At 41.7% G+C, this 24,094-nt stretch overlaps 1 protein-coding gene across 6 annotated transcripts in view; it reads left to right on the top strand.

Annotated features, from left to right (window-relative positions):
- Setbp1 (SET binding protein 1) overlaps positions 1-24,094 on the top strand; it is a 357,001-nt gene that overhangs the window by 253,428 nt on the left and 79,479 nt on the right. For all 6 annotated transcript variants that reach the window (XM_087193233.1, XM_021236586.2, XM_004855072.4 and 3 more), the window contains one exon: positions 11-3,467. In XM_087193233.1, coding sequence (XP_087049359.1) covers positions 11-3,467 — 3,457 coding nt within the window. The remainder of the gene's footprint in view (positions 1-10; positions 3,468-24,094) is intronic.

The following is a 24,094-nucleotide window of genomic DNA, read 5'->3' as shown; positions in this document are numbered from 1 at the left end:
CCACCCTTAGGCTTATGAGAGGCCCCAGAAACACCCACCTCTCCATTATGAACCAGGCCTCCCACAGGACTTCACCAGTGACACCTTAAAACCAAAGCACCAGCAAAAAAGCAACAGCCAGAACCACATGGACTGGTCCACCAACTCTGACACTGGACCCTCCACTCAGAATTGCTTCATCAGTCCAGAGTCTGGCCGAGAAACTGCAAGCACCAGCAAGATCCCAGCTCTTGAGCCCGTGGCTTCCTTTGCAAAGGCCCAGGGTAAGAAAGGCAGTGCAGGGAACACATGGAGTCAGTTGTCTAGCAACAGTAAAGATCTGCTCCTGGGAGCTGTGGTTCCATCCCCCAGCAACCGCAGCTCACCAGCCCCTCCTAGCAGCGCTGCTGAGTGCAATGGGCTCCAGCCCTTGGGAGATCAAGAAGGAGGTACAAAGGAACCCCCAGAACCACCTACTACAGGCAGCAAGAAAAAGTCAAGTAAAAAAGATATGATAAGTCAAACCCTAACAAATCCAGACCTGGATTGGGTCAAGAGTGCCCAGAAAGCATTTGACAACACAGAAGGGAAAAGAGAGGGTTACTCTGCAGATAATGCCCAAGAGGCATCGCCAGCCAAGCAGAACGTGAGTTCTGTCGGTAATCTTGAAAGTGACACTAGTCATGTCAGGATTACTATCCCCATCAAAGCACCCTCTCTAGATGCAGCCAGCCATAAGAGGAAAAAGAGACAGTCCATTAAAGCAGTGGTAGAAAAGATCATCCCAGAGAAAGCACTGGCTTCAGGAATCTCCATGAGCAGTGAAGTCGTTAACAGGTTACTTTCCAATGCAGAGGGAAATAAGAAAGACTCCCGTGTCCCTAAGTTGGGTAAAATGATAGAGAATGAGTCCCCCTCAGTTAGCCTCGAAACTGGTGGAAATGCAGAGAAAATCATCCCAGGAGGAATGTCTAAGCAGCGGAAACCACCCATGGTCATGACGTCCCCCACATGCACAGATCACTCCCCATCAAGAAAGCTGCCCGAAATCCAGCATCCAAAATTTGCTGCAAAACGGAGGTGGACATGCAGCAAACCAAAACCCACGAGTATGCTCCGGGAGGCAGTCATGGCCACCTCTGATAAGCTGATGGTGGAACCCCCGTCTGCTTACCCCATCACCCCAGCCAGCCCTCTGTACACCAACACCGACAGTCTTACTGTGATCACTCCAGTCAAGAAGAAGCGAGGACGACCAAAGAAGCAGCCTTTGCTCACAGTGGAGACGATTCATGAGGGTACTTCCACCAGCCCAGTCAGCCCCATCAGCCGAGAGTTTCCTGGCACCAAGAAAAGAAAGAGGCGACGCAACTTAGCTAAGTTAGCCCAGCTGGTGCCAGGAGAAGACAAACCCATGAGCGAGATGAAATTTCACAAAAAGGTTGGAAAGCTTGGCGTGTTGGACAAGAAGACCATCAAAACTATCAATAAGATGAAAACACTCAAGAGGAAAAATATCTTGAACCAGATCTTGTCCTGTTCCAGCAACATTGCCCTGAAGGCCAAAGCTCCCCCAGAGACCAGCCCTGGGGCAGCCGCAATTGAAAGCAAACTGGGCAAGCAGATTAATGTCAGCAAGAGGGGGACCATCTACATTGGCAAGAAGCGGGGCAGGAAGCCAAGAACAGAGCTGCCACCCCCATCAGAAGAACCGAAAGCAGCCATCAAGCACCCCAGGCCTGTTTCTAGCCAGCTGGATGTTCCAGCCGTGCCTTCCAACTTCCAGTCACTCGTGGCATCCTCACCAGCAGCTATGCACCCACTTTCCACACAGTTGGGTGGGTCCAATGGCAACCTGAGCCCTGCCAGCACTGAAACCAGTTTTTCAGAGTTGAAAACTATGCCAAACCTCCAGCCCATCAGTGCTCTTCCAACCAAAACCCAGAAGGGAATTCACAGCGGAACCTGGAAGCTGTCTCCACCCAGGCTGATGGCCAACTCCCCTTCACACCTGTGCGAGATAGGCTCACTAAAGGAAATCACATTGTCCCCTGTGAGTGAGTCCCACAGTGAGGAGACCATCCCAAGCGACAGCGGCATTGGGACAGACAACAACAGCACGTCTGACCAAGCGGAGAAGAGTTCAGAATCCCGACGGAGGTACTCTTTTGATTTCTGCTCCCTGGACAACCCTGAGGCCATTCCGTCTGACACCAGCACAAAGAACCGGCATGGCCACCGGCAGAAGCATCTCATTGTGGACACCTTCCTGGCCCATGAAAGCCTGAAGAAGCCAAAGCACAAGAGGAAAAGAAAAAGCCTGCAAAACCGTGATGATCTCCAGTTTCTGGCTGAACTGGAAGAGCTCATCACCAAATTCCAAGTATTCAGGATCTCCCACCGGAGTTACACCTTTTACCATGAGAATCCATATCCCAGCATTTTCCGGATTAATTTTGATCACTATTACCCGGTGCCATATATCCAGTATGACCCGTTGCTCTATCTTCGTAGGACTTCAGACTTGAAGTCAAAGAAGAAGCGTGGTAGGCCTGCAAAAACCAATGACACCATGACAAAGGTGCCTTTTTTACAAGGGTTCAGCTACCCTATTCCCAGTGGAAGTTACTATGCAGCCTATGGAATGCCTTACACATCAATGCCTATGATGAACCTGGGTTACTATGGTCAGTACCCCGCTCCTCTGTATCTATCGCACACGCTTGGAGCAGCTTCCCCGTTCATGAGGCCAACGGTGCCACCACCTCAGTTCCACACAAGCTCTCACGTGAAGATGTCTGGGGCAGCTAAGCATAAAGCAAAGCACGGAGTACACCTGCAGGGGCCAGTTGGCATGGGCCTCAGTGACATACAGCCATCGCTGAACCCTCCCAAGGTGGGTAGTGCTAGTCTGTCCAGCAGTCGGCTCCACAAGAGGAAACACAAACACAAGCATAAGCACAAGGAAGACCGGATCCTGGGGACTCATGACAACCTGAGCGGTCTCTTTGCAGGCAAAGCCACAGGCTTCTCCAGCCACCTCCTGACCGAGCGGTTGAGCAGTACAGACAAAGAGCTCCCGTTGGTGAGTGAGAAGACCAAGCATAAGGAAAAACAGAAGCACCAGCACAGTGAATCTGGCCACAAGACCTCTAAGACCAACTTTGAGGTAGACACCCTCTCTACACTGTCACTTTCAGATGCCCAGCATTGGACGCAGGCCAAGGATAAAGGTGACTTGAGTAGTGAGTCTGTGGACTCATGCACTAAAAGGTACTCTGGCAGTGGTGGAGATGGTGGCAGCACAAGAGCAGAGAGCTTGGATGTGTTCAGTGAAATGAACCCTTCCAGTGACAAGTGGGACAGTGACGTGAGTGGAAGTAAAAGGAGAAGCTTTGAAGGTTTTGGGACGTACAGGGAAAAGGACATTCAAGCCTTCAAGATGAACCGCAAGGAGAGAAGTTCATATGACTCTTCCATGTCTCCAGGTAAGGCCAAGTTTTCCTTCAGACTTGGACTACATAGTTGTTTGATTGCTAGGCTTTGAACTTCATATGCCAGCCATCTTTGGCACATTATGGTCACTAGTTTGCAAAGAGGTAGCAACTAAATCATAACTGGTCTTCATGCACATTTGAGTTTGCTGTGCATTTTTTATATTGTTTCCTTTGTATTTACTGTCTTTCCTCCTGCCTGCAGCCATTGCCTAGGAAACTATGGACCCAGAGGCAGCTCCCAATAACTGGCTATGGTATAACCATGCATACTTCTTTATTCAAAGTGCTGTTCTTAGGTCTTAAGTCCTGATTATATAGTACAGTTTGCTAGTTGGATAAAATCTGTAAAATTTATTAGAAACACCAAAAAGACAGAAAGAATGGCAAAGCTGGTGGGAGAGAACATCTCATTTATGTGACATGCTGTCTCCAGAAGTCACTCATCCTAGGTGAGAAATCTCCAGAAGAGTCATTGGAAGCTGTTAAGATGACCAGTAAATCCTGAAGTCTACAGCCTGGGTTATGTTACCTTTTCTTGATCTACCAGCGTTTAAAAGGCTGACGTGGGAAGACACCCAAAGTAAAGCCTTAACTGCATTTACACACTTCTCATTTTCCCACACTAAGAGGAAGGAGTCTAGCTAAAGATATTATGTGTTTCCCACGTCCACAGAACCTTTTTCACTGTGTCTCTTCGTCTGTCCACTGAATGGAGATTTTGTTCACTGCTCTCAAACTGAAATGTCCATTGCTACTAGAGAGACCCTCCCACCTTTGCCAGTTGCTGGCAGAATTTCTTTCTAACATTCCCACCCACACAAATCCTTCCTCACACTTGACAAAGGTATCCCTGTGTTCCTGGCCGTACATCATAAAGATAAGTCTCTTATAGGAGAGCAGAGCAGATATTCACTAAGAAAATGGTAAAAACTCTTTTCTTACAAGTTGAGGAAACTACAGGTATACTTTGTGTTGTCCTTGACCCAAATAGTATAAAACCTTCTGATCAAAGCCCAACTTTAAGGGACTAATCATCCATGTTTAAGGTTTGGTTATAGCTTTCACCTCTGCTTATGTTGTATATCCCTCCCTGTCTTCTCTCTTCCCAGGGAGTCCATAATTAGCGAAGGTGAGAGCAACCTGTTCGTGAGAAATGAGATACTTTCTAGGCCAGCAGATTTCAGGAAGAAATATGACTATGAGTTAGGAACCACTTAAAAATTGCCCCAGATTGCCACTAGCTTGTGAGTTGTTGTAGTGGTAGATGTTCTTCTTGGTTAATGAAGAGACCAATTAGCAGTCATGTCCCTTGCACTGGCTGAAGGTGATAAATGATACACACTCCATGCCTGCCCAAAATGGATGTGGTTTTGCCATTTCTCATCCACAGAATTTATTAAAGATGTTTTATTTTGTGCAGAGCCCAGAGTAAGCCCACCTGAACTGAGGGTACTAAGTTAAACTTACACATGAGAAACACTGGTGATCTTTATCAGCACAATGGAACTGACCTACAAGATTTAAAGTGGCCATGGACAGGGAGTGTTCTTATTTTTTTTATATTCTGGGTATTACTTAGCTAGAAAATAGTAGTAGTAAGTTATTGCTAAGAACTTGCAAGCAAGAATCTTAATTTCACAGAGCTGAGAAGCAGATGTCAGAAGCTAAAACCAGTCATTGTACATAAGTTTCTCAGCAATCATACTGGGATTGTTGTTCTGTGGCCAGCTTTGCTGGGGGCTAGTTGAACTCCCAAAGTTTCCCAGTTTGTGTTTGCATTTACGTGGTGGTTGTCATTTTATTCAAAATTTCCCCACCTTTCTCCACCATTTCTCATTTGATCTTCAGCCAGCCACATGAGTGGAAAGGAACAGGTACCATGATAGACCAGCTATGTGAAAGAAAGCTGGGTTCAGCCTAAAGGATGGGTAGGAGGCATGGATCTGTTGTAAACTCCCTGTGTGGCCTCAGGCATGGCATACCACTTCTTTAGGGTACTATGGGTAATGCGAGTTATAGGGCCCGACCTCTTGTAGGCAGTGTTTTGCTTCTTGAAGCCACTTAACACCCATTGCTTATAACAACCTTCCCACAATCTTGGAATACAGCTAAGGGTAGAGTATCCCATCTCTGAAATGCTTGGGACCATAAGTATTTTTAGATTTCAGATTTGGGGGGGATTTGGGGACATTTCTATCTATATAATAAGATATCTTGGGGATAGGGTCCAGGTGTTAATATGAAATTCACATATAGTTCATATGTACCTTAGTTTGATGGTAGCTTTATACAGTATTTTTAATAACTTTGCACATGAAACAAAGATTATTCATAGTATAGAACTTTCCACTTGTGTCATATCAACACTCAAAAAGTTTTGAATTTTGGAGCAATTCAGATTTCAAATTTTCAGATTACAGATTCTCAGCATGTAGTTTCATTGCAGTATTACAAATCAGGACACTGAGGCTCAAAGAGATCAAGGGACCTGCCCAGGTTTGAGGAAGCTGTCTCCTTTGATTCTAAGAAGCCCAGGGCTTTACTCACTGTGCTGAAGCTCAATCACACATCACCCAGCTGGTTACTGAAATAGGTCAAGAACACAGGTCCTGGTCCTCAGCTCAGTGCTCCTCTGGGTCACCCTTGCCTTTCTCTAAGAATCCATCCATCCTCTGAGGATGTGCCTTCCCCTATGCATGTGCACAGTGATCATGTGATGCTTGCACAAGAAAGGAGGTTTTTTAAAAAAGGCATCTTTTTACTTCATCCCAGCCAATGAAAAAGAATCCTTATGACTTAACTTTCCTAAGTATCAGCTGGGAAGCATCTCCACAGACCAGCTTCCCACCTCTCTCCTTAAAGAAATCCACTTATTTGAGTTACTTTTACCACTCCTTTGTGCCAGTCTCTGTGTTATATCATTTACTTTTTCCCCAACACATTAATGAATCACAATATTTAGTGGCTTCTATAGCTATATTGTTATACATGATGTCCTTGCTCATCTTGTTGAATATCTTACCGGGACAGACCACATTCACTAACATTTCCCTCTCTTCCAAGCTTTGGCCTCTCTATGCTTATATATCCCAAATGCCCGTTCTACTGCTAAACCTCAAAGCATCAGGGGAAATGTCTTTAGCAGCACTTGGAATCCAATGTCAAAGTTTGTCAATAGCATTCACTTTAAAGCGATACACTAAAAAGCGTTAAGCTCTGTGAGTAGAGAGTGAGCAGATGATATGAGGCGTTGGTTACTGGAGGCATTAAGAGCTTCCAGAAATTTTATTCCAGCAGAGATTTTGGCTCTGCTGGATGATACTGAGGGTTGTGATTGGAAATAAACATCTGGACTTCTCACAGCTTTTCTCCACTACCTTTTCCTTTGCCACTCTGGTATCCTTTCCTCAACATCTGCAAAGTCTTATTGCACACAAACTGTTCTTCTCTAAAATAGATATATCACAAATATAGATGTCATCCTTTCGTCTGCTGAAGACCAGATTTAGGAGCTGAACAGAAAAAGGGCTTTCAGTGTTCCCTGAGATCAGAGCCGATGAAAGGTGCCATATAAATGTAAGTCATTACCATTGTGGAGAGAGGAATTAGAGAGCCCATTTAGCAATGGCAGCAGTTGCACACTCCATTTCCTCTTCCTGGCTTGGAAAATCCTTCATTCTGCATCCCTTAGCCCAGCAGATGGCTGCATTGTCTTGTTAGCTCTCTTACAGCACACCAAGAGCTAGAAGTTGTACAGACTCTTGACCAGTTTTCTGCATCTTTTTCCTTCTGCTTCTTTGGTTTTGGAAGGCACTGACTCTTTTGGCCTGTTTTCTGAATGCATACCATCTGCTAAATCTCCATTTATAAAAATGCTGGCCTGGAGCCAAAAAATGGATAAATAGTGGGAAGGTGCAATTTCAGAATTGGAAGAAGCTTTATCAGCCCCACTTGAGCCTCTCTGTCACCAGGCATTGCTATCTCTTGCACATGCAGCAGATTCCCAGAAGAGCAAACCTATCTAGAGTTGACAAGACACAGTTGGAATGATGTCATGTGCCCTCATAGCCACATTCCCATAAGTGGAAGAAGTCTATAGTCTGAGTGATGTCCTTTCTTTTCAGACCCCTTGGAAACAGTCTTTGCATACTTTGATCTAAAATTATACAAGTACAGAGACATCACAACCACTGCTGTCCAGGTAAAGGGAAAACAATGAGAAGAATCAATTTACATGTGTTACTTCTTAGTCCAGTGTCACTGTTAGACAAGCAAGCCATTCCTAGTCCCCAAATGTCAAGTACTTGCCTCATACTGATGAATGCAGAAAATTAATCCCGAGCTCACTTCCCAGATATCAGAATCCTACCATATAGGTAGCTGGACTCCCTTGAGCCTGACCTACTCCACCTCTTCTTGCAGCTTCTGTTTTGCCCTTTGCCAGCTCCTCTTATCAGCACTGAATAGCATTTTGGGAAGCAGTCTCCTCTGTCACTCAGCAGCAGGAAGAGGATGCCCAAGCCAAAAATAATACACAAAACTCCTCCAAGCACTTATCCAGAGGAGGAAATTAACCACATGGGTGAAAAGTTCTGAAAGCTACACACACACACACACACACCCCATGCGAGGGACATTTTGTAGAAATGGAAAAAAAGGACAAAGAGGACTCATGGGAAGAAAAAGTTAAGACCAAAAGAAAAGGGGGTAATAAATGGAAATCTGATGAAATATAGTTTGTGAAACTCTAATTCAAGTTAAATTCTGGGTCCTCCTGGAGGAAGAGATAAAAGTCTATTAATTAGGTAATGGCTGCTGTATAGCTCAAGTGGGATAATGGGCACCTGGCCATGTTTTGGGTCCTATACAAAAAGATCTTTTTTTCCCCCTTTTCCCTTCCCTTCCCTTCCCCTCCCTCCCTTCCCTTTCATTCCCTTCTGTCCCCTTTCCCTCCCCCTCCCCTTCCCCTTCCCCTCCTTCCCCTTCCCTTTCTGTCTCTCTCTCTTTCTTTCTTTCTTTCTCTTTCCTCCCCTTTTTCAGTTTTGTTTTTCACTTTTAGTTTCCCAGGTAAGACTATGGCAAATAATAAATTATGATATTAATAAATAATAAATAAATTATTAATAAACTGACAAAAATAGCATGACCATACTTAACAGTTTATGATTCTAAAACTTTCATATTTATTACAGTGGAATTTGAATATGAACATGAATACACTCAGAATAGGAAATCAGAAAGAAAATACTCAAGATATTGGCCACAAAGCCCAAAAAATAATTGTTGATGAAGTTTCAAAACTTTCCTGGTCTGTGTGTTAAGCCAGGGGACTTATCCCATTCACCACTGCCTCCAGCCACTTTACTCAGACAGTTGTTCTCACTTCTAAAATCTTGAATCTCCTTAAACTTAACTCCAGCCAGCGCTTTGGATTGCTTCTTATGAGGCTGAAATCACAGTCATCATTTTAAAAACAAATAGGTTGGGGCCAGAGATTTAGCTCAGTGGTTCTGGAGTCTGCCTCACAACCACAAGGTCTGGAGTTCGATCCCCGGCACCAAAAAAAAAAAAAAAGTTAGGGCACTAATATAAACAATTGTTTTGGGGCCAAGAGAGCACATGGTTGTATGTGTAGTTAGAATTAAAAAGAATTTTAGTAATATAGAATAAGCACTCCATTTTGCATCCTGAGGCTTAAGAAGGTCAAGTGACTCATCTAGTTGTTTGAAGAGCTCAGGCTGGGAAGCTTAATGTCAGAGAGAGGAAGGAAAAGGGAGCTAGAGAAGGACAACTAAAAAAAGGAGAAAGGTGAGTCATGGGAGAGATGTTAAGCTCTATGTATTTCTTTGCCATGAGCAGTTGTAAAAGGTGAGCATCTCTTTCACAATAACTTTGTTTATAGGCTATCTAGGGGACCCACATTTGGGTCTGGAAATGATCTTTGTGGGCTGTGATTGAAGTTATTTTTTGTTCCTTTTCTGTCTTACATATACTTATTTTATTGAGCCTCCCAGGGTTCCTTCTAAGGTTTCTTTTTGCAAAGTAAGAATTAATCAAATTACATTTTGTAACCCATAACTTTCTGACAACAAATATTAAAAATAAAAAAACAATTTAAGACTCACAGCATCTTCTTTGCGGCACTGCCATCAGAAATAGAACAGTTCCACCTTTGGAGCATGAAGTCCCTAGGCCATTTATCTTCCCACAGTTGGCAAATGTCCTCCTGTCCAGTTAGAAGTTTTTATTTATATCCCTGTGGGGTTAGGGAATTATGCAGATTCAGGTATATGTGCAAGGAGGGTGTAATTTCCACAGACATGGCTTAATATAATAGGGAGTCTTTCTTGGCTGGAGAAATCATTCTAGCATGCTTTCCAGAGCGTGGCCTGACACTCAGCAGAGATAAGGAAAGCACTTTTGGTAGGAAATCATCTCTTCACTCTATAAATGAACAAGTAATGAGACAGAATGCTTGCTAGGATTGTAGTCTAGCCTCAAGCCACTTAGCTCTTAATGCAAATTGACTAAATTCAAGGAAAAATGATAGACAAGAGAAAAATTTTAAATCATTTACTCAGTGTCAAGGATGTACTATAAGTTTTAGTGCAGTTCTGGAAAGAATTAAAAATAAGCAACTCAGTGTTTTTGCCACCAAAAAAGGTTAACAGTCCAGGAGATTCCCCTATAATCTAGAAGAAACAACCTACAACTCATATACTATAAAGCCACCTAAAAGGGTCATAAGAAAGTCAATAGAGAATCAACTTGTGCCAGCCAAATATGGAGAGCTGTTCCATGTTTTCTGTGCAAGAGGAGAGTCAGGATGAGGAAGTACTTCTTGAGATGAGTCTTAAAAGATGGAAGAGTCATTTGAGAAGCGGAGATTGTGAAAATGATGAGATCCACACTAAACACAGCATAGAAAGGGGGCCACGTAAACAAAGGCATTTAGGCCAGATACAGTGGCACATGCCTGTAGTCCCAGCACTCCAGAGGCTGAGGCAGGAGGATCACCATGAGTTCAAGGCCATCCTGGGCTATATAGTGAGTTCAGCTACATAGTGAGGGCCAGCCTGAACGACATAGTGAGACCCTGTCTCAAATAAAAGGTATTTAGGTAGAAATACCCTAGGAACATTTGGGGAATTGTTTTATTGAAGTGTATATCTGTAGTTGGAGAATTGTGCAAATAAGGTGATCAGAGAATGTTGTGGTCATGGTTTGGAGGTGTCTTTCCCACATTTGGAAGTAGCTGGTGGAAATGCACTTTTTAAATCGCTAAAAGTCATGAAATTATAACAATATGTTTTTTCCTCACTATTCTTCCCCCCAATCTGCATTGGGCAACTTTTCTCCCTCCCTGCATTCTTCCTACCACTTCCATGTTTGGATGGTACCCACTGTGCTGCCCTTCATTCCCCACCAACCTACACCTAGATCATGAGCATCAAAAAGACATCCATATCTACCCAAGTGATGCAATAAAAACATATTATAAAGGAGTCATCATTGATTCAGCTCTTTCTCCCTCTAGCTAAAGTCAAAGATGATTCTAATATGTTGGCCCCAGGCCATTGAGTCATGGCACATGAGTCAAATTGCAGTTATCAGAGAGAGAATCTGGTTGACGTATGAGGCAGTGAGCTGTTACATCAGCAATTGACAGTGGGGCACAGAGCTAGAGATTTACCAAAGGAGAGACTTATGGGGAAAGAAGAAAAAGCTATAGAAGAGAGGACCCTATAGCCAGCCTTAAACAGAGAGGTGGATTAAGAAGAAATCAAGAAAGATAAGTGAAGGGTTGTGGAAATATGGAAGCAGGGGGCGAAGATTGAACCCAAAAAGTGATCTGTAGAAGCAGAAGCTGGAGACTTCATAAAGAATAAGTGTGTGCAAGCGTCTTGATAGCCCAGAAGACATATATTTACAGCTTAATGGGCTGTGCTCTAAATCCAGGTGACAAGGAGGGAAAAAGTGAATGATGAGAAAATGGGGCTACATGTGCAGAAAGCCTTGCTGTATTTCCAGTAGTGCTCCAGCTCCTGAAGAGACTTTTTTTCTCAAGTCAGTCCTTGATAAGAAGTGACACTACTGTATTCTCAGTGGGCCCAAGTATGACATCCTCCAATTTTGGGAACACAAACACAATGCTAGAGGCCTTTTACTATGTCTTTCCACTTCCCCACAAAAGCCATGTGTAGAAAAGCAAAAGGTTATAGTATTTGAAAAGGAAAGAGATTCCCAGGCAGCTCCCCTTTCTCTGCCTCTTGGATACACTGGCAATGTTTGGCCATAATAATGACTATTTAAAGACTTAGGAAAACTTCCCTCTATGGTACCATGGTTGTCTGCTGTGCTTCTCTAATATGTTGAAGAACCACCCACGTCATCACAGGCTCTAATAAATGTATTTGTTACTGAACATTTACTGTGTACAAAGGCTAATGCTTGGTGTCCCAGAGCTCTTTACAATTTTGTGAAATAAAATATATATGTGTATCATAAAAAGCTTATGCCCTGAAAATGACTGGGAGCTCTCCAGTCACTCAGTACATAACACAGTGACATGAGTAATTCGGAAGACTAGAAGAAGAGAAAAAGCAAGGAAGAAATGAGAAAGGTAGCATGGATAGAACAACCAGAGAATAAATGTAGACAAAGTTAAATCCATGTTAACTCAGTGCCCAACAGTGGGTACTGTAGAAATCCAGAACCAGAAATAATAAGTGTTTATTAAAAGACAGAACTCTGGGGTGGAATTTTGGAGAGCGGTGCATAATGAGAGAACATAACAATAGCAGGGGAGAGGGTGGACAGCCTGAGTGACCATGTGCAGCAGAGTGGAGGAGGACAGCAGGGTCAAAGGCCAGTAGAGGTAGAGATGAACAGGGGTGGAAATATGTGAGGGGACAAGAAAGCACCTGGCTAGAATGAAGTTAGAAGTTGAGTGAGGATGAATTTTTAAGAGGCATGGCTGTCATGAACAGAATAGAATGTACAGGGAGGAAGGTCAAAAGTATGACTCAGCTTCTGAGTTATCCCTCAAGAACCTTTGCCAGGTGGATTAAATAGTGAAACCAAACTGAGGCACTAGCTAACAAGCAATTCAGTCTTTGCTGAAACTTGTTTTTGACATAAAGGAAGATCTTTAGAGCCAATGTTAACCAAGCCCTCGGTGTGAGGCGGAGCCTTCATTTCACCTGGGGACAGAGACACTGCTGCAAGAGGAGAGTTTATTTTCACAGCTGCTGAGCTACATCGCTGCCTCTACTTAATTGGGCTGGGATGTTGATTTTTTTCTGCTTGTGGCGTTCCTTGTCCTCAGGTCTTCAGACTCTGGAATCTAACCACTGGATCTCCAGTTTTCAGGCTTGTGAACTAAACATGGGCTTTCCTGACTCTCTAGCTAACAGGAAACAGATCAAGGAATTTTTCAGCTTCCATGATCACATGAGCCAATATCTTGTAATTCTGAATATGCTATTCATTCCAATTCTCTGAAGATCCTCATTCATATAGACTTTTGGAACTTGGAGTGATACTAAAGCAGAGATTAAGATGTTTAGCACAAATCCAGGGTCAAAGAAAGACATGAAAGAAGTCAACAAACATCTAGTCGTAATTTTACTACTACTTGCTGTGCACATTATTACCCTTTTCCTCTTTATTCTCTTCTACCCACTTGTCTTTTCCTCTGCATCCAGATACCTGGGCATCTAGGACAGGAATGAGGTAGACTGGGCTCATGATCACCTAACATTGGCCTGAAATGGAACTTCTGAAGTGGATGGGTCTGTTCTGCCTAAGTAAGCCAAGGTTTAGGTCACCATATAGTTCATACAGGTTGAAGATGTCCTATGAAAGGAAGGAAGGAAGGAAGGAAGGAAGGAAGGAAGGAAGGAAAGAAGGAAGGAGAAAAATAGTTTAAGAGAAAAGAAAAGGTATGTTTAAGCTCTGTGTGATCTCAGTTGGCTGTGAATATTTATCAGATTTTCTGGCCTTTTGCTCAAAACTTCCATTTCCCTTCCTCTGCTATGTGATGAATTCAGAGTCCTAATTCTGAAATGCTAAGCAACTTTGGTTTCTGAGAATTGGCTCTCTCAAGTGAGTCCCCCAGGACCTCATGTCAGCTCCACCTGCACTGTGGAAACCACTAAGACCCGAGAAACACTTCATTCATGTGGCCTGATTTTCCCCAAGGCTGGGGTTGCAACTTCTTGGTCCTGAGCAATACACCTCTTCTTCATTTTTCATTTTGACGATTCTTTAGACAATAATAACTTCGAGCCAAAATCTATTATATCCATCTCCTCCTTACAGCTCTAAATAAATATATTAACTGTTGAAATGGAAAAAGGAAAATGTAGTAGTTTTTCAGAAAACACCTATGAAGGCAGTCATAGGTAAATAAATAATGGATGCCAGGTGTAGAAATATCAATTTCTACTGCATCAAGCCCAAAATCATCTCACTTACTAGATGCTTTGTATCTACCTTAACAGATACCTCTTTGTTTCCTGATCATTTTTGGCTTATTCCCTTGCTGTGAGCCCTACTAAATCTCTTCTTTATCTACAGAAGATATCATAATTAGCCCTTCATCTGAGACTCCAGTCGCCACATTGGCTTTCTTCATGTAGATCTTCGGTTTTTCCATCTGATTCCCAAATAGTACCAATTTCCTTAACCATTCTGGAATCTTCTGCTTCCATGACATAATTGATTTATTCAATTTCATTTCAGTGCTTAATTATATATGATCTTGCACTTTTTACCTTTATGTTGGATAACACTATCTTGATCACTTGAACAAAATTTGAGTTGGGGGAAGGTCAGGATCGTGCCATACTTACACAGATCTTAATATGATGCTGAGCACAGATACTATTGACCAGCTGGCCAATTGCATTGATCCTTGCAGATTACCATGGGTTCCTTTCCTATACTTTGAGAAGCACTAATTTACAAATAATTCTGCAAAGTCAAAGGCAGCCTAGTAGAGAGGAAAAAAGAAGCTCAGGAGTTCAAGTCCCTCCAACATAGATTTGGATGCTAAATCCCTCACAAGTAGCATGACCTGAGCCATTTAATGCCTTTGGTCCTTCTTTTCCTCATCTGAAAAGTGAGGTTATGAATACCTACCTCGCAGACCTTTAAGAGAGACAAGTGGAGTCCACACAGGACAGGCGCATCCACCACACTGCTTACCGCATAGTTGCTAATAACGTTCATTTCCTTTCACTTCCACTTTGGATAATTTATTCAAGCACAAAAAATACAAAACAGCAGATTGCTATAAAAGGATCCTTCTTTAAACAGCAGGCTTTCCTTAAAAAGCATGCTCTTACTGGGATGAAGTTAACTCTCTCTCTCTCTGAACCCACATACACACATGGAGCGATAGTGATCAGCTGAACCACAATGATGTTTGATGATGAAGATAAGGTGTCAGGTTTACAGTGGGTTAGTAACAACAGTACACATTTTAGCCGAAGATAATGGAAAGTTCACTGTGCAGGCATCATCCAGGGGGCTCACAGGTTCTCTTGAAAGGAGTAGCGATTTTAGTTCCTTGGTATAGACACGTATGTGTTTAACACTATTCAGTAGCACCTGTTTTGTAGATCAGTTTATTTACTAACCCCAGTCATTAATATGCAGTCATAAGAAAAGTAATGAAATGTGCACTCATTTTCCACTACAGCTGTAGCAAAGTACTATGAATGAAGCAGCCGACAGCAGTACAAATATGTTATCTCTCAGTTTCTATAGGTTAGAAGTCCAGTGGGCTCAGCTGGGTCCTCTGAATGAGGCTGTAGGAAGCTGAAATCAAGGTGTGTGGAGGGATGTGTTCCTTACTAAAGGCTCTGGGGGAGGATCAGCTCCCAGTGGCAGGTTTTGACTGGGTGCTATTGGCAAAAGGAGACCACTGGAATCAAAATAATGTCATGTGTCTTATATAGGTTCCTATGGTCATGATACTGCTTACTTTGATGGTAAGTAATGACTCACCAGATCACCTTGTAATTTTGTAACATCCCCAAATGGCTTGACAAAGCCTTTCTTCATAAGTAGGCAACAGTGCCTTTTCCTCTAGTGGCTACCTGAACGGGGGAGTTTTAATGACACTTTCAGAGTGCACTGGTGAGTCAAAGCAACAACCAAAACCTGCATGTAATCCAGGAATTGCTTGCACACTAGGAGGAAGTGGCTGAAAGCATGTAAAAATCCAAATACTTCTCACTCTTCATTTCTTTTCACAGTTCAGACTCGGTGTTCTGTTTCATGTGGAAAGTAAAATAACTTCTTTGCTTGGATTTCATGTTGACATTTCTTTTTGGTGGGAATCAGGGTGGGGGTTCACTCCAAGCACTTGCTGCACCTCATGGTACCGCTTTGTGGCATTTTCATAAAATACCAACCACCAGAATTCTCATAATCACAAAAACATGTGCTTTCTCCTCAGATCCACCAAAATTCTTTCTCTCATTAAAAAATAGAAAGTTCAGAAATTAAATTAGAAAGTTGAACTCGATATCTTTAAATTCTTTTGGTTTCAAGAAAAAAAGAAAGCTGCAGTTTTCCTAATTTCCTTTCAGTTAAATGTTACTCCTGAATGGGGAAAATTGTACAAAAATGTCTGGAGAGTTGAGACTCTGACATGAGGGGAGGATTTATATTTCCTTGCTATTAAAAGAGAAGAAGAAGAAGAAAAAACCCTCAGTTATGTCTAATCTTTAGGAACGCAGTGCCCTGTCCAACCCGCAAACTGTTGGCAGCATCATAACTACACACGGAATGTTCTTTTAAGCCCATTCACCCTCCCAAACCTTTCCTGTGAAGTTTTAAGTCTCAGCATTTAGAGACGCTTTTATTCAAGTAAAGTATCAACTTTAGGTTGGGTCTTTTGGCATCAGTTCTGCTGGTGGCAGAGAGATGGTCCCAATAAAAGCAAGCCTACTTAGCTGGCTGGGGTCTAGGTTGGCCTTTATGTGTGAAATCCCATTTGTCTCTCCAATACCAAGTACCTACTTTGTGAAACTGTGATTTAATAGCTCCCTGCGCAGAGGAAGTTTTATCCACCCCCTCACAAAGAACAAACGCTATGCCTCCTTGCACTGCCTCAGCTTGCATTCATGGCTGGCCTCCTGGCTTCCTCCATACAACTCTTCCTTAGGTGCTTGGCAAAGGGCAGATTGGTGTGGGCTCCGGTATAGGTGCACCTGGAGAAATTGCAAATAATGTCCATGTGGGTCACATAGACAACTAGATGCCTCAAATCCAGTACTTCTTTGAATCAAGGAATCCTGATTTCCCACAGCTGATTATTCTGTATGCTTTGAGATAGAGACTTCTAGTTTGTTTTTTTTTAATGTACTCATGATCATTCTATCCTTTGATCATCACAGCCTCATAACCTGAAATCTCAGATAACTTCTTCAGGGAGTGGCCCCAGTAGATTTGTTCAATTACTCAGGCCAAAGAGTGATGGGTACCTTCCAATTTAGGGTCATGAGCTCTCACTGGAAAGAACTGGAAGAAGAAAAGAGCTGACTAAAGAAATAAAACCTAAAGCCTTGGGCAAATGAATGAAGCCACCTCTGTCTCTGTTTTTTCAAGTCTAAAATAACAACTGTAGTAGTTACTACCTCATAGGGTATGCTTGCTTAAGAGACTGTGCCTTAATGCCTCTCTCATATGAAACATGCAAAACACTGTTAGCAGTCAGAATTATTATTAAAACATGTATTAAGCACCTATGTATACCAGCATTTCTTTCATGTTTTGTATATGATGATTCCAATAGCTTTTCAATAGTAGCATATAAAGGGTGATTGAAATTTATAATGAGCACTTAAAATTTTAAAAAGTTATTACAGTAAAAGACTAAATAAAACTCCCTGTCACTTTGAATACACTTATCCCATTGTTCTAACCACTTTCTGAAGCAGTTGTAGAAGTCCTCTCTCGTGTCTTTATGAAATATGATAAAAAATACAGTGAGTGCTATTGCCGCATGCCATCCCATGGAAAGGCAGGCTGAGAAAAACATTACAATGTGTCTTCATCCACCTTATTCACCAGGTTTGGTATTGAGCGACTTCAGGCTTATCCCTAAAGTCAAAATGACCATGAAAGGTAAAGGCTTTGAACTGATTCCATACATCAAGTCAGCCATGACAGCAACTAAAGACACCCACTAAAGAGAATTTCCAGAACTGCTTCAGAAAGTGACAGGAACTATGGAGTAAATTTGTCTAAAGCAATGGGAAATATTTTGAGAATGAATGGCAATGTGTAATTGACTGTGGTAAACTTTTAAAAATTTAAATATTTATCATATTTTTCTATCACACAGTGGGCATCACTTTTGGTATAATTTCAAATGCATGTGATTGTTTTTACAGAAATACATATTAAGCCCCTGCCTTTGTATCAGAGAATACACAAAGACCCCTAGAGAGGGAGATGCATATGGAGGGCAAAAGGTCACTGCAATGCCTGTGTAGCCAAGACGATTTGTGGGCAAAGGGAAAGATCAGTCAGTCTTCCCTGGATGGCTAAAGACTGCAGAGTTTGGACGAAGCTTTGAGGGCCTGGTGGCTGGATGGAGAGAAAAAGCAGATCCCAGGAAGGGGAAGCCTTAGAATGAAGACAAGAGCCTTGAAACAGGCTGTGCTGAAGGGGCCGCCCTGTGGGCTGTGCTGTAAGGGGATAGCCTGAGTGAGCTGGGGAAAGAAGAAGTGGGGAGCTGCTGTACCATGCGGAGGGGTTGTCTTACCACTGAAGACTCTGCCCTTTGGAATGCCAGCCAAAGGCTTTGAGCTGGCAGGGGCCTGAGGGTGAAGGGACATTCTCCCAGTTGTGCCCTGGAGCAAGTGCTTTCCAACCGTGGTCAAGGAACCTTTTGTTTTGTCTTGTTTTCCCTAATCCATTTGTGTTCAGTACTTATTAATGTAGAACTTACGTGCATTTCTAGAAAAATGAACTAAAGATAAAAATGCAGTGATTTAAAAATACAAGTCATGGGCTGGGGATTTAGCTCAGTGGTTCCGCCGCCTGCCTTGCAAGCAGGAAGTCCCGAGTTCGATCCCCGCTACCAAAAAATAAAAAATAAATTTAAAAAAATAAAAATACAAGTCAAATATTGTTTATGATTAGATTTATAAATATAAAATTAGATATTTTATCCAACTGTTACAAAAGTTTCAAAATGTTTTATTTCAATTTCTGTACTTCCAGTGGCCTGGGTACAGGCACTGACCCCTGGGCTACATTTACATATTAGTGCTTCAGGAAAGTGGCTCTGCCAAAGGAATAGAGAATTTAGGGCAGAGCGAAGAGGAAGGAGGCAGGAAGAACTCTAGGAGAGCATATATATATATGTCTTTTTGAAGAGAGGAAGGCTAGTAACTGGTCTTTTTGAGTTAAAAGCAGACCAGTTTCATCCAAAAAACAGAGCTACCTTATAAATTTCATTTTCAATGTACATGTAAAATATGCTGCATAGAGAAAAGTAAAATCAATAAACAAAGATACCTGAGTAGAAAGAGTATAGAAATAGGCCTGAAGTAAATGTCTTTAAAATGTGGATTACTGGCTTTTTGCCCTTGGTAAGTCTCTATTCCTCACTTTTCAAAATCTAATTTGACCAATTGATTTGACTGCTTGTGTGTTACCCTGTTATCAATGGCTCAAGGTGTATCAAGATCAGGAAGGAGTATAAAGATGTGATTGGAAATCTTCACATCCAAGGAGAAACTATCTTTCCCATTCAGATATTTGCATTTCTCTGTCCTTAAGGGTCCTTCTCATTATGAAAGAATCAGTCAGAACCCGGGCCCACTGTCTGTGTCTTCCATCTACACATAAGACTCTGTTGACATCTCACCTATGGGACCATTTGCTTTTCATTTGCCATTCACCACTTGCCATGAGGTAGAATTTGAACTCAGTTTTGGAGCCTTGTTAACTGATTGCCTTATGCCAAAATAAACTGATATTTAATGCCATCTACAGCTTTTCTCATGTGAGAAGTCCAAGTGTTTTACAACTTCTATAACTATTCATTGAATTATTAAAGTTTGAGTATAAAGATAATAGCCTAAAACTAATTCTTGGCACTGTCCAATGCCATGAGAGATATATGGTAAGTGTTATGTGAAATCAGAGTTCCATTATCAAATGCATTTATTAATTACCAGACTAATCAAAAACTTATGATATTATATAACATCATATAACATTTAACACACTGATGAGTGAAATGATTCTGTCTACAGCAGAAAAACAATCACATCTTTCCAGCTTAACCTGAATGTGTATTTCTTAATTTTCCAAATCTACCCATTAATAGCTCAAGGAATACTAACATTCTGTGGATTATGGTCTGGGAAATATTGTTCTACTTTAGATCCCTAAAATTAAAAGTAGCAGAACAGAATCAAAACTCAGCGTGTGAAGAGTCCTGTCTGAGATCAAGCAGTAGTGGCCAAACTTTGCCTAAACAGCACATCTCCATGCCTGGGACTCTGTCCTCTACCCTGAAAAGTTATTTCCCAAAATACCTACTGCCACCTTCAATAGATTATAGAGGCACATTCAGTAGAAATGAGACATGCTTTGGGAGAGGGGTGTATACACACACACACACACACACACACACACACAATTTATACATATATACACTCTTGGGATATCAAAGCCTCTTTGCCATAACACCCAGGAAATATGCTGGAAGAAGAAGCAGGTGTGAAGGACCAGCAGTGGAGAGCCACAGTGGCTTTTGGAGGCCCCTTATTTGCAGTCAGTATTAATCCTGGGCTGTTGCAAAGGCCAAAGCTTGGCTCGCATTTGAGATCTGAAGCTCTGACATTCAAGAAGCTCCAAAGCAAATGAACCTGAGTGAGCAAATAATTAAACTACAAAGAAAAAGCCAGTATTGAAAAAAAATGTCAGCAATCTGGTGTCAACTCAGGAGCACAGGGCTGTTGGGAAGTAACGGGGCCTTTATCCACTCAGTTGTTCCTATTCTGAACACAATCCATTCAGAAGCCTGTGAGTGAGCCATCCTGTATTTGGGGCCTTAACCTGGCAATCAAGGTACAGATCCTAAGGGCTGAGATGCATTCAGTGCAACCAGGTAAATAATTGGTCATAGATATAACTATTGATAATAAGAACACTGGTTTCAAAATGCCTAAGTTTGAACCCATTCAGTCACCCTCATTGATGGCAGTGTTCTACACTTGTCCCTTCAACGATGTGTTAAAAGAGGTGCACTGTTGCAGGGACTTTCTGATTCCAGTGCCCACAGATGTGCTTTGGGGCATGTTCTGGTCTATTTTAGATAGCTAAAGAAAAATAAATGGAGGAAGTATATGTGGACAATTGATATATTTCTGAAAAAGAAAAAGAAGCAAAGAAGGAAGGGATGGCAGACAGGCTGAACCTAACTTTGGTTGTAAGCCCTGGCCAATGTACACTTAAGAATGAGCACAAGCCAGAAAAACTGGCTGCAGCTGGCAGATATCCCAAATCATTCTGTAGAACGAGGGCCCAGGAGTGGGGAAATGCTTCTTGATGGATGAATTGGATTGTGAATAAAACGCTGCCTTCCAGGCACTAGCCTTTGAATTACCCTGATATGTTGATTTAATTCAGAACCTTGATGTTTCCCGAACATTGACTTTTTAACCTTAATTGTCTTCTGATTTATTAGTAGATCACTGTGTTTTTTATGTCTCCCTGGTAGAAGTTAAAACCTTGTTTCCCAGAAAGATCCCATAACTAGGGACAGATCTTAGGGCCACTATGCTTGGTTCAAAGAGGCCAGTGCAGCCTGTAAGAACAGATGTGTCTGACCCGCTAAGAGCAGACTGTTCCAGAGAGCATGGCATTTTACCCTCCAGCCTTTTTCTGTCCCCTGTGTATCTATCTTGTACTGATCATTTCTTGCTATGGAAATAAATGGTGCTTGTGAATCGGTGAAATCTTCCCCAGGTTCTCAAGGGATCAATGTTCATCTACCAAAAAGTTCAGTGCATGTGTTCTCCCTATTCTTAAATCGGGGATTAAAAACACAGCATCATAATTACACATCACAAATACATCATAAATACACATCATCCTACAATAGATTCATCCTGCAACTGCAGCCAGGGCCATATTCACCCCAGAAGCCAACATTAATTTCTGAAGAGCAAAGAAAAAACATAGCTCTATTATTCCCCAGCTTGCAAAAAAACAAAAACAAAACAAAACAAAACTGACAGTCACAACTCCATGACACAAAACACTGAAACAAGCTTGTATTTCAAGAGTATCAACAGAGACTTCACCCTCAGAGGCCACAATTTCCAAGAGGAATCCCACCACATTTATGGCAAGCCAGTTTCTTCCTATTCTCAGGGTAGAGTGGGCAAGGAGAGAAGTGTAAGCCGAGCTCAGAGATCAAGTATCCATCTGGGCAGAGGAAACCATGATACTTTATATTACATCTTATAATGGTAATAGTCACAAAGCCAAAATAACTGGTAGCCGTAACAAGTGCCCATTAGAAATCCAATCCTAAAAGCTTAGAACTGCTCAGTACTCACACTCCTCGGAGCACTTCTCTCCAACTTTATGGACCGTGATCCTCACAGTCTTCCAGTTTTGGTGGGCAGAGATAAATATGATTAGCCCCACTTAACAAATTTAATAGATGAAGAGAGAGAACTTGAAAGAAGGACCATGACCCAGTGTCATAGGTCTATTGTCAGTGTCAAAAGAAAGGTGCACTGATGTTATGCTAAAAGCGTGAGATCCAAAGCTTAGTAAGTCTTCACAGGTGGGATAAGGAGCCATGTTTACTGAGCTCTGATCAGCCATCTCCACAGAGGCTGGGTTGATTCCTCCTGCGATCACATGAGGTGGATTAGAACTGTTAACTACCCTGTTTTTAAAGCTATAGGATATGATACCATTTAACATTTTGCATAAAACATTTTGAATTATCCCTGATCTCTTAAAGGATATCTCAGACTCTTAAAGATTGTATAGAAATAATTATCAGTGTTGAAATAAAGATATTAAGTTTCTAGTGAATAACTTGTCTAAGATTATGTATTTAATAAGAGGCTACATCAGAATTTGGACTCAAATCTGATTTTGAGTTAGTATTGCTTCTCCTCTACCAAGCTGCTGATTTAAACTATGTGTTTAACAAACATTGGCTAGGTATCTGAGGACCCAAGGGAGCTTTTCCTCTTACCTCTGGCATCCCCATCTGGAAGCGGAGCATAGCCCAGGGCTGGACTCTCATGGGACAGATGCTATCACAGCTTTATGTTAAGGATGGCTGGCCCTTTACAGAAGCTGGCCCCCAAGTCTGCACTTACTTCCCACTGCAAAGTGCAATTTCAGTGCCAAAGTGAATGTTCAGTATTTTTGTGCTTGAAACTTGTATTCCTGGAAACTGTCTGTTTATAACTTTACCCATAAGCCTTTCATATGGTCTGGCCCTTTGTTCTATGATGACTTCAAAAGAGTTGCCTCACTGTAATAAAACTCGGTGTTCTACAAATTTTGTCTCAGTTTAAGACTGGGCTCACAATCTTATAACAAACATAGTAAAAATTTCGGAACAGCTTTATTTCCATAATTTCAAATATGATTTAGTAAAAGGTGATTCATGGAGCTGATCACTGTGGATATCAAGGTGATATTTTTTTGTGTGTTCAATGAATCTACAATGGTGAGCCATTGATCAAGTTGGTGGTTTTGCTGTAAAAATTTAGAAAGAAGGTGTTTCGGACTTCAAGTGCTAGCAAATGGAACTCCAATGCTATATAAATCACAAGTGATTTATATAGCGAGGGGCTCTGAGGGAAACAAAACATGGGCAAGGCTCAGAAAAATTTGTTCTATGCAGTTTAATATTCCTTATTTTTTCTTAACACCAACTACTGCACATATGCAATCATCCCTTGGTATCCATGGGGGATTCTTTTCAAGACTCCACTCAGATATTAAAAGTCCTTGGATGATCAACTGTCTTATATACATTAGTGTAGCATTTGCACATAACATGCATATCCTTCCCTATACTGTGGACCATTCCTTCATTACTTTCAGTACATAATACATTGTAAATGTTATAAAAGTTGTTTTCATATTGCACTGTTTAGAGAATAATGACCCAAAAAGTCTACACATGTTCAATACAGGTGCAATTGTTGTCTTTTTTAATATTTTCAATCTGTAATTGGTTGAATCCACAGATGTAGAATTCACAGGTACAGAGGGCCAACTGTACTGGTGCAAAGATATGTGTCATATCCATTATCTATTCATGTTCCTGATTTAATAGATTTGTAAGTACAGTAGTTCCTTCCTAATCACTGAGCTCAAGTTTCTGGAAACTTCTGTGAATATGAATTTGGAGGTAAGGAAACTTCAGAACTGACCTAGTGCCATGAGTCTATACTTTAATCTCAGATGCTGATGAATCCCAAGAAGACAATTAACAGGTTCCAAGGATAGAGAGTGCCTGGGTGATGGGGGAATCTTCTAATAGTGGTGTTAGGATATATATTTTATAAATTAATTACTGAAATAAGACTCAGAATGTC

The sequence above is a fragment of the Heterocephalus glaber genome, unplaced genomic scaffold (assembly GCF_053883595.1).
Source record: "Heterocephalus glaber isolate CG9 unplaced genomic scaffold, H.glaber_assembly_v1.0 deba00000331, whole genome shotgun sequence".
NCBI lineage: Eukaryota > Metazoa > Chordata > Mammalia > Rodentia > Bathyergidae > Heterocephalus > Heterocephalus glaber.
This window is presented reverse-complemented; position numbering and strand designations above follow the sequence as displayed.